Source organism: Temnothorax nylanderi, unplaced genomic scaffold (assembly GCF_030848795.1).
Source record: "Temnothorax nylanderi isolate EJ_2023f unplaced genomic scaffold, tnyl_v1.0 TNYL_tig0272_pilon, whole genome shotgun sequence".
Classification (NCBI taxonomy): Eukaryota; Metazoa; Arthropoda; class Insecta; order Hymenoptera; family Formicidae; genus Temnothorax; species Temnothorax nylanderi.
The window spans coordinates 150,831-163,198 of NW_027249334.1; the positions used below are offsets into that span (position 1 = coordinate 150,831).

At 32.8% G+C, this 12,368-nt stretch overlaps 1 protein-coding gene across 1 annotated transcript in view; it reads right to left on the reverse strand.

Annotated features, from left to right (window-relative positions):
* The window catches only part of LOC139780350 (kinesin-like protein KIF19), an 84,033-nt gene extending 78,656 nt beyond the window's left edge, over positions 1-5,377 (reverse strand). The window contains exon 1 of the mRNA XM_071718970.1: positions 4,699-5,377. Coding sequence (XP_071575071.1) covers positions 4,699-4,824 — 126 coding nt within the window. The 5' untranslated portion in view covers positions 4,825-5,377. The remainder of the gene's footprint in view (positions 1-4,698) is intronic.
* Positions 5,378-12,368: the final 6,991 nt, after the last annotated feature.

Here is a 12,368-nt window from a genome sequence, read left to right on the forward strand (position 1 = left end):
CGTAGGACTACTCATTTCCGACTTATATTGCGAGGAAATATTTATTCTCATAATTTCCGAAAGTCAAAATTTCATTTAAACCGTAATATTTCCAGAAATATTAGTTGCGCGGTATAACATAAATAATGCATTTTGTAGGTAATTTAATTCTCTTTCACTTTCATTGTATGCATTTTTTACTTTCGGACAGCCAGAACTGAGATATTTTGAAAAAACGCTCAAAGAAACAGCTCTTTCCTTATTTGGCCGATGCTTCAAAAAAATCTATCTCGGGAACTAATGGTCGTACGAAGTTCTACAAAGAACCAAATTGCGAGGAATTTTATCAGCTACATTTTCGCTCTGAATGTTCTTTCCCGTGAAACTAATAATTTCCGAGTTATTCGCAAAAAACCCATTTTTGTACTCTTTTTTTCAAGATGGCGCAGCCGGCTCACGCTCTATGTATGGGGACTTTTAGTATGTTTAAAAGAACACTAAAATGAACCTGTATACCAATTTCCAGCTTGCCGGCAATTTCTTCATTCAAACGCCCAAAAATAATCTAATTTGACTGGGCTATAACGACATGTTTGGGTGACGCGCGCGTCACGATAATGAAACACAAGAAAATCGAGCAGCGTTATATAGCTCTCGATCTACTGCAGTCTCGTTTTTACAGTGTTACCAGTTATTGAGAAAAAAAATTCAGACTCATTACTTTTTAAACAAACCACGTTTATTAATTAATTCTTTTTATTTACAATATTTTTAGCGTCGTCTAAATAAATCGCCATTCATACAAATATATTTTTCGAAACTTTGAAGCTTCGAAGTTAACTTCAAACTTTGAAGCTTCAAAGCTTCAAAGACATCTTAAACTTCGAAGTTGCGAATTCTTTCAAAGCTTCGAAACTTTGAAGTTGTCAAAAGTAACAGCCCTAGTATAGACAGTACACATATAGGCGCGAAAAGGGCTTATACTCCTCCTTCCCCGCAAGCAGAGATGGGTGAGGGTGGACCTCGATTCGCATGGAAAGTTGAAAACCCAAACCGTACAATGATAGACCTCGTTTCGTTCTATAAGCAGGAGTGGGGTGGGTTGGGGTAGACCTCGCTTCGCGTGGAAAATTGGAAACCCGAACCGTACAATTCTGTATCAGAGAACCATTCACGCGAAGCGAAGTCAATCCCACCCCACCCCTGCTTTTAGAACGAAACGAGGTATATCATTGTACGGTTCGGGTTTTCAACTTTCCACGCGAACCGAGGTCCACCCCCACCCACCCTTATCTCAGGCGCTACCGCCCCTCTCCCGCCTACATCTGTACTGTCTATACACACATATTAGCAAATTACTTTTCTTATTACTGACACAAACTGTTATATTTCTCAAACGTTTTTGTTAATAATTTTTTAATAAAACAACGAGCGACGGTTAAAACCTTTTGAAGGTTTACTTAGGAGGGTGACCTATATAATATATGTCATGGTTAAGGTCATTGAAGAAGGGTTTATTAATCTAAATAATTACCCATTTCGAGAGTTACTGTTCTAGAGATATTACTAGAATTAAGATTCATAATGGTTAAGAAATATATTTATACACTGTAAAATAAGATTATAGAAGATTATAAAAGAAATTTTGCAAATAATTTTAAACACATGAAATCATAAATAAATATAACTTTTTATGAATTATTAATTTGCAATTACTAATCGCTCAAAAAGGTTTAAAAATTCTTAAAAAAGAAACAAAATTTAAGTGTTTCTCTGACGAAATATAAACATTTTCGATTTACAAAACCATCTTTATAATGAAGGCTTGACACCCCAAAAGTTCCCAAAAATCTGAAACTTTGCAAAAATAAAGTTAATAACTTAATAACAAAATAATTTTTTTAATTCATGATCTATAACGATATGACAAGAAATTTTAAAAGAAAATTTTAAAAATTCGGTAAATATACAGAAAAACTTACACAGTACGAATAACGTTGACATATGTTACAGAGGGTTACAGTGCCAGACATATGTTACAGTGCCAGACTAGAGTCAAGCTCAACAGGGTCTTCTTTCCCCGCTAATTTTTCCAAGCCCGTTCCCTTGATTATCAATGACGGAAATATCCGCAAAAAAACTGGCCAGAACTATTTATGACGAAAAAATCCGCATTCAAGAAAAGATACTTTTAACGGAATTAGTTTTTGGGATGGCTAAATTCAAATCTGAAATTAAAATTGCGAAATTCAAAATGGCGAATTTAATATAACTGACTAAAAATACAAAAAAATGTCAATTTGCATAAATATTTATATTTAAAAGTTTTTGAAAAACTGCTGATTTTTTCAAATTTAAAATAAAATTTCCAGAATTTAAAATGGCAAATTTAATATAACCAGCAAGAAATTCAAAATATAATTTAATTGCATAAAAAGTTTTGAGAGGTTTTTGAAGTCGCTGATTCCGTTTTTAAAATCGAAATTTGTTAATGGTTAAAATGACGGATTTAATATGACAGCCAAAAAATTTAAAATATCGCTTGGTTTAAATAAAATTAATTTATAAGAATTTTTATAAATTTTTCTGCCATTTTTAATTTTGAAGTTTTGACCTCAGATTTAGATTCAGCGACTCAAAAACCTCCAGAAAGCACTTTTTTTATAATTTTATTAACTCGTTTGTCAAAGGCATTTTTGGCCCACAAGCATATTTTTCGCCTAATAGCCAAGGTCTTAATTCTTGAGTAAAACGCGCTTTTTGGATCAGGCAGTGGTTTTTTATAGTTCCTGAGATATTTGAAGTTGAAGGTATATGTGACTAAAAACAAGAGCAAGGATTGTAGAAACATTTTATATAAAATATTATCTTCTCGTAGTATATATCTTTACTATATGCTCAAAAACAATAAAAGGTAAAATATGTTTATACCTCTTTGTTACTTTTTCAAATATGTTATTCGACTAATATTCAATTCACGCGAACATATATGTAGGTAGGAGAAGAATACAAATGTATAATATATGTATATTTTTTTCTAAAATAATATCTCTAAAGTACATATTTCTGAATAAAATTTCATGAAACTTTAACATTTTGACAACGCCAATGAAAAGTATTTATTGCATATTAGCATAACTGTCAAAAGGTTTAAAAGTTTCTTTCTTGAAAGCAGAGTCCAAAACTGTAAGTGTTATATAACATATAAGAATTTTATTTCGTGTTTAAACAATAACGCTTTTTATAGTTTTTATATGTGCGATTCCGTCGGTATTGATGAAAAGATTGTTACGTTGATTGCAATTCCATTTATTTAATCACAGACATATACGTACAATTAATCGATACAAATTAGTAAAACTAGCATATTATATATTAAACGCGTTAAATATAAGAGAAAAATTTTCAAAAGTTTATAATTATAAGTCTATAACAATATGATAAGAGATAAAAATATTTTTTAAATGTTTTTTCTTAATGTAGAAAATTATTTATTATTGCTCGATAATAACCAAATCTAAAATTTTCAAATTAATTTAGGCAATAAGAGCCGAGCGTGGTATTCAATCGCTAAAATTTATTATACAAAGTTAATTACTATATCAAAATTACATCACGATTAATATGTCAAATTACATCACGTACGTTTCGATCCTTTTTGGGGTCATCCTCAGCGCATTATCTAAACCGTAAATTACATACCTACTCTCTAAATCTGAATCAGTGAATAGTCACTGATATCAGTTATAAGTATACCACTTTCATGAATCAGTGGTATACTTATAACTGATATCAGTGACTATTCACTGATTCACAGTACTATCCACTGATTCAGATTTAGAGAGTATAATATATCTAACGAGACTTTCTTATTCCGCAAACTTCTTGTCGAAACCGTTACTCCTAACAAATCTAAAATATCTCACAATCCCTTTACGATTAAGGAGATTGTGATTAAATAATATTCGGAAGAAGATAATATTCTGATTAAAAAATCACAGTTAATTAACAAAAATTGCATAATCGAAAATAAATACTTCGAAATAAACGACGTGATTGAATCAAAACGATTTCTTTATAATTGCAAAATTGAGGCCGTCGTAGTAAAATTTCAGAAAGTTGTTTATTTGAATATTTTAGAATATCTTCAAAGAAACATACAGGATTCACATAATGAGTTACAAGCTAGTTTCCTTGGGAAACGTTTGTAACACATTTTGTAGGATTTACTAATTTTACATTGAATATATGCGCTATCTATCAAAAATCTTTAATCCTCCCTTTAATCCTACATTACTCGCGTGTATTTGACACTCCAACATTATATTTCAATTTTCATTGTTCCCTTTGATATGATTTACCTTTGATTTGATACGATTAAATAGGATTGATAATATTTTATATATTTTCAATAATATAACTACAGATAAAGCGCAAAAGTTTTCCCCTAATTGTGAAACAATTTGTGCAGCATTCAATTAATAGAAAAAGTTTTACTATAGATGTTTTAGTATAGATTTCTAAAGCTGGGATACACATTTCACACCTCACGTGAATAACGTAAAATTTAAGGAAATTAGGTTGGCTATTTTTTTCTTTAAATAAACTCGTAAAGAGATTTCATATAGTTCAGTCGTGTCGTTTCTTATTTTACTAAACAGACAGTTACTTTCGAGTTGCGATCGATTTGATCAATTTCAAATGAGTCACAATATGTACCATAAGCTTCTCCTCCAGCGTTCCTTCATTTCCGCGATCTTTAAAGTTGTTTTGACCGTTGCTACTGCCACTACTACTGCTGCTGCTGCTGCTACTGATGCCGCTGTTGTATTGTGTCATCTTCATGTTGCGGTATTACACGTGTCGTCGTTAAAACGCAATGCAATCAAGATCAATTGGCGTGACCCGTTAGACGATGTTAACGAGACGTCCGACAATACCGCATCTATACAAAATTTACACTTGCACAGGTCTCGTTACCGTTTGATTCACCCACATCGATTTTCGTCGTAACATTTCCTTGGACAGACGTGTCCGTGGATAATCATTTCGTCACGAAATATCGTCTGTAACTTGCGAACTCCAATTTGCGAATGCGAATAATCATAGGATCTTACAAAAATCGATGATAATAAAAAAAAAGGGAAAAACGGAAGAAGCTTCGTGAAAAATCGTCAAAACAAAAGCGCGATAGAAGGAAGAAGGTAAAGGAAGATATATATTTTTAGGAGAGATAACACTATCCCCTGCGATGTCGATAATTAAATTAATTGATATACAAAACGTTTGTGTGCACGCATCGGCTACAGATAATTGAACGCGTATCGTATAAACGCGCGACGCAAATTCAAATTGAACGCGCTCGAAAAGTAATCGAGGTGTATGTTATCACGGCACAGTCAGGCGACCGACTGAAAAGCACCTGTCCACCTGCACATGTAAAAGCCGCTACGAGCTTACGCTACACGCGCGAGGAATACGCGCAATATACTCCCGTATACCGCGATGTTCGACCGGACAATCTGTATAATGACGCGGTTAAACTGTTGCTGCTTTTACGCTGCTATATTACAGAAAACATAATCGTTGAAGTATATAAGAGCAAAAAGTCCATTTGCGTTCGATTTTTTTATTTCTCCTTCCAATGTTATCACAGTAATGTTTAACGATAGAATGAGAGCATCTTGGGCAGGGCCGCGTTTATAAAATTTACGTTCAGGGACTTGTGATCTTCGAACACCTCAATCTCTAGCCCCCCTCCCCCCAAATAAATAAACTGTAAATAATTAAGTAACATTTTTAATATCTATTAAATTACTCAAACACATTTTTGAAGCAAGAAACAAGGACAAATAATTAAAAAAATAGAACATTTTTTAAATAAAATCACTTTACGTCTTTTTTTCTCCGAAATATTTTTATTACATTATCGAAGAAGTTTTATTACATTATTGATTTTGGCTGAAAACTCCAACTCAATGTTTAAAATAGAGAGGTTGTTTAGCTTTTCATGGTCTAATATCGACCTAAAAGCACTTTTCACTCTCTTCAGTGCCGAAAATGATCGTTCGCCACTACTGTTCGTTAAAGCTAGGCAAAATATAACCTTATTGCCACTTCGACGTTCGAGAAAGTAGCTTGAATTTTATTTCGTATTAATTTCAAATATGATATTGGAAGTGGGATATCGGAAGAAAATTCTTCATTCTGGATAAAGTATCTAAATTGAATGATTTTTTCAATAAACTCGTCATTCAAACCGCAATTATATATTTTCACTAAATTTTTTGTGTAAAGTTCTCAGTTGATCATTTCCAAATTCAGAATAGGGTAATTGTGTACATGGAGGGAGTCACCTTGGATGACCTTGATATTTTAGTATGTTATCAAGGTCACCCGCCTGAGTGACCTTCAGAAGGTTTCAGCCCGCGCTCGTTGTTTATTCAAAAGTTATTAACAAAAAAATTTGAGAAATGTAGCAGTTATTTTGAGTATTAAAAAGCATAAATGACTAATATATATGACTAATATATATGTCGAAATAGTACATGCATGAACAAAGAAAAGTTATTTAAAGCAGCAAATCGTTGTTTTCGGCTCCACCATTCACGAGTCCACGCGTTTTCTGCGAAATTATTGTACAATGGCTATATTGCAGAATTTCTTTTCAAACGTCAGTATGAGTTCAAAGATCGTATTGAGGCGTTCTTTCGCGCGATTGCAGTTATGTATCCGCTCGAAATTGACGATTTTGTCAAACTTTCTCAATAAATCAAATAAGGGAAAGAGAGAGAGGCAATCGGAGCCATCACGCTCGGTAATTCTTGCGCAATCAAAATATAGTCAATAAGATAAAATTTATTAGTCAATACATATTCAGACGTTTCGACACTTTCTTTGTGTCATCTTCAGCGTGTGAACAAAATTAATATACATGAAAATTGCAAACGATATAAATTAACGGTCAAACGCGATAAAATGATATAGTCGGTCAGTCGACAAGCGCAGTCAAATCAATAAAATAAAATTCATACGAATGTTCGGTAGTCTGTCAGACTGTAGATATGCCAGTATGCAATTGCTCCGAATCGATCGGATCTTCGATGCCTAACTCCCAGTTTAGAAGACTAGGAAGAAAGGAGAGATTCAAATTCGATTGTCCTTTCTAAAGCGTAAATCGGAGTCGCAATATATTAAAAAACGCAATGTATCAGTATTAAAACCTATACAGAATTACAATTACAATTTCTTACTTACGGAGCATTACAGAACAGAAAATCGCAGTGTTAAAATGTACCTGTCACTCTGACGTGTTGTGAGTCAGTGAAGCGTTGGTAGAAATCGGAAGATTAAAATAATAAAAGCGGTGTGTACATGGGTTAACAGTGGGGATAAATATTCACAACGGATAAATCTAAATTTTTGGTAACTTATCAATAACGTTCAAATAACTGTCCGGTAAACCTTCCGTGTCCGTCCGCAGATTCAATCCATTTTCCTGTTTCTTTATGCACAGCATCTCCGAAATTAAATCGTTTATAAAAATACGACTCATTATCAAGAATTTCCACGTTATTCCAATCAAAATCATAATTTAATGCTAATCTATGATCTGTTATAACAGAATGATTAGACGTATTCCTTTTTATATGGTTAAGGTGTTCCTTAATTCTTGTTTGTAATTGTCTGCCCGTTTGGCCTACATAAGACGCGTCGCAATTATTACAATTAATTTTATATACCACGTTACATTGTTTAGAATCCGGGAGACTATCCTTATGAGCTTTTATGAAAGTTCGCATTTTATTTAGGCTATTATACCATAGTCTCACTTTCAGATCCCTCTTAAATTGTTCTGTAATGTAATCGTAGGGATGTAAAAAATTTGAGACGTTCGCGTAATATTCCGAAAATGAATCGCAAAGGCTAACAATTATTAAGTAAAATTTCAATGACTAGTCCAAAATTTTTTGCGTGAAATGACGGGTGAGACAGTCAAAAAACTGTCAATCAAGCCTATAACTCTCTTTTTTGGCAAACCGGATGCTGTGACAGGAAATTTAAATACCTCCCGGAGAATGTTAATTTATGGAACCTATCGAAGGTTAATCTATTATGATTTAATATCATGGTGATCTCCAAATAATTTTGAGCGTATCACCTTCCCCAACTTCTATGGTGAACTGCAGCCTGGGGTGGAAAGAGTTAAAAACATCTAAAGTGTGCTGCAGTAAAGCGGAAGGTGCAGCAAGTGCAATGTCATCTATATACCTCATGTAGAATGGTGGAGTATATTTTAAAATTACAAGGGCCTTTGTTTCTAAATCTTGCAATACAATGTCAGCCGCTGTCAGGAAGCTTTTAAACATTATTCGGTGGAGGAAGGTGGCCAGATTATATAGAGGGCTATTAATTGATGATATAATTAATCTAATTGTAAACGGACAATTAAGTTTATGAATTTTTGGGAGTCCGTACGCTCTCGGCAGTACCCCGTCACTGCAATATAGTGATTTATGAGTTGACCCTGTGATAAAATTCGAGTTTGTCCATCTAGTTAGTAATTTCCGTGAGCATGAAGTGAGTTTTTTCGTGGGGTCTTTGTTAATGGCTGTGTAAGTCTCTTTGTCATTTAATAGTGTTTCGATTTCAACAATGTATTTATCTTTGTCAAGAGCAACTGTTACGTTGCCCCTTTTCTCAATAAATATGTTTATATAAATCCTAATAAACATTAGTTTCACAATTATACAATTGCACGTTCATTAATTAGCATATTCATTAATGGGTTTATAACTTTCCAGGCGTGAAAAGCCCACGCATGTACTTTGAAGGCACACTATGTGTCTAGTTTAACAATAGTGGAGCCCCCCGCAGAACCTACTGCCTCCACGCAAACGCTTTCCACGCGAAACGAGGTGCCACATTTCTCAAATTCTTTTTGTTAATAACTTTTGAATAAACAACGAGCGCGGGCTGAAACCTTCTGAAGGTCATTCAGGAGGGTGACCTTGACAACATACTAAAATATCAAGGTCATCCAAGGTGACCCTCTCCATGTACACCAATTACCGCCGCTCTTTTTTCGAGGGCTTGTTTACCTATAATTTCTTCATTTTTTTAAAGCTATGGCGCCTCTAGCGCTTCGGCGCCCTAGGGATTCAATAGGACGTTTACCTATGGGCCAAAACTTATGGGCGCTACTGATCTTGGGAATGATGAAAGCTACATTTATTAAAATAGTACTTTTTAGTTCGGAATTACTTAAAAAAGTAAAAAGAATCTAGATAGGTATGAATCCAAAAGTATTATCTCTCAAGAAAGCATGTCCAAAAATCAAAGCACACACAGAAAAAAAGAAGAGGAGAGAGAGAGAGAGAGAGAAAAAGAGCTAACACTGATATGAAGTAATGACAATTGTAATGACAACATTGCAATTTTTTGGAAATTTTTGTATAATATTATATAATATTATATAAAATATACAAAGAGAAAGATATATTTTTACTCCAGAAATATATTTAATATTTAATTTATAGCTTTATACTCTTTTTAATATAGGTACTCTTTAATATACTCTTTATACACTTTTTTTTAAATAGCCATCTTTAAGACGAAAGATCTCGGCGAATTATTTACGCATAGTAAAGAAAACGAGCGAGAAGAATATGCGTAATATAATATCCAGCTTACAGATACGTGGTAATTGCGTGCGTAATACGCGACAACTTGAATTAAGTGGAATTGAAGCCCTCGATCGTTGTACAACATGTTGCGCTTCCTTGATAAAGTCACGGTTAATAACGCAAGAATGTCAAGGATGGGCAGTGGATACTCAGTGAGTTAGTTACATTTGCCGAGCAATTCCGTGATTATAATCGATCAGATACTTAGCCATAGCACCACGTTTAATACGATACTGATTAACTTTTCTCGCGAATACACTCTTGATTCGCCAGCTTTAGCGAACATTATTAGCTATATTATATGTGAATCGATATTTATTTTATATATTCTGATATAAGAAAACATCGATTATTTTTCAGCTCTTTCAGAAATTTAGAATAAAATTTTATTTTTAATTTTATATTATGTCGCGTATGTTGATACACGTATCATAAAATCGGTATAAAAATTATAAAAATACAATCCTATCCTGCAATTTGTTCACACATACATACATACACGCCCGTGTGCGGACATAAATTACACATATATTATGTAAAATGGACTTAAACTTTATACATATGTGTACGTGCATACGCATGTATGTGCAGTGCAATTATTTAAAAAAGTTTTGCACTCATATATTAAGTATATTAATGGTAATATAAAATTTTGTTTTACAATAGTTTTCACTAGTGTTATTATATCACTGATATGAGAATATTTAAATATTTTCTCTATTAAACATAACAACATGTAAAATTATATATTTAATGAAATAAGTCACATAATATTATGAATAACTTTTATTAATTTATAAATATTTGCTTAAATAAGCAAAATAAATCTTTATCAGAATTTTATCACATCTCTACCCCAAATTTTCCAAAACTACTTTGATCAATTAAAAATAATTTTAAAAATGAATTACAAGTCACTTTTTTAATTAAGACATATAAAATGCTTTAAGAATAATAATTTTTAATAAAATAAAAGTTACAATCTTTATCAAGCATTTTCTTTCGTAAAAAAACAGCATATACATTATATAATATTTTAATATATCAAAACTCTCTCCTATATTATATCCGCTATATTTATTTTTGAAACTCTAATATTATTTTTAAGATTAATAACTTCATAGATCTTATTAAAAACAGGTTCATTGAATCTTTTCGCCTGTCATAATCGTCTTATTATCGTTTTGAATTTTAAAATTCTAATGTCTTTTTCAAAATCAAAGAGAGAGAGAGAGAGAGAGAGAGAGAGAGAATAATCTCAAAAACTCCTCAATCCATTTTATTTTTATATCGATTAGTTTATGGGTATTAAGAGAGTCGAAATAATTAGAATATTTAACAATCATTTATTTTAAGGATTAATTAAAACTGATAGTGTTTTATGATCTTCAATACATTTTATACGCCTTTTTTGTTTCTTTTTTTCTATTTTTCATGATTTTTTAGGATTTTTCAAATGGATGTAAGTAAATTTTTATGGAATGGAACAACTTTTTTTATAGTTTTATGACTGATCTTTAAAACGAAATGTACATCATTTCAGTATATTATTCCTAAACAAAATGATAAAGTTGCAATGTACATATATGTATTATAAGAACATAAAGAGTTAAAATGAACCTTGAAAAGAGTATCAACACATTTTAATTATAGAAATACTTAACATTTTAGAGAATCAAATAATATAATTTTGTGATTACCGTGTCTTAAGTATTGGAACATTATTTTTTTAACTTATGCGCATCAGCATGTTTTTTATCTATTTTTACAAACGGCGATTCATAATGACTTAAAAACTATTAGTAATTTTAAGACTTAAAAACTATTTGTATCCTAAGTGAAAAGAACGCGAAACGTGTCTTCCGCCACGAGCGTGGTTATCCGTTCCACTATCATTTTCTATCGACGAAAGTAATCAATGCTGGACGTAGTTAAGCATCGAGGTCAGCACCGCTGGTAAACTGGACAGATATCGCCGATCGATATTTAGGTACGAGGAACATTAAATGAACATTATATATTCCGCGGCGCGGCGGAAAAGGACTGCTACTCCAAATAACGATGTACTCTTAGATTATTGACAGCATTAGCAAAATTTGAACTAAAAAAATAATAATAAACAGGTTGATTAGACCGTTTTTATTTTTTACTATACATGCGGAGGATGTTGCAGAATGCTGTACTGCAAAATGGTGATGATGTAACGCGCGTAATTAATACGACAGAACCATTTGGTGGCAATGGCAATATGCATTAATATAATCGCTAATAAGTTCGGTAAAAATTCAGCGATATTTGACGAGAAAACAGAAAGAGAGAGAGAGAGAGAGAGAGAGAGAGCTAGAGCGGGGACAGAAATACCCTGCTGTTATTTTAAGAGCGCACAAAAAAAATTTCCAGCCGCTTAATTGCTTCGCGAGGGTATAGGAGAAATACTGGCACAAGGAAATTGCGTGATACGTGAGTATTGGCCGTCCTCAACCCCTCGAGTGACCTTCGTTTGTACTCCCACGTTTCTCGTTTCTCGGACATACATATATATCTATATATATATGTCGTAACTTATATTGCGCGTACACGCGCGCGCACACCCGATGGTATCTCTTCAAGATTGATCATATCTTCTCACTCGACACGCACGCACATGCTAGAAAGATAGAAAATGTTTCGAAGGGAAAGAAGGAGGGAAAAAAAGCAGCGTCA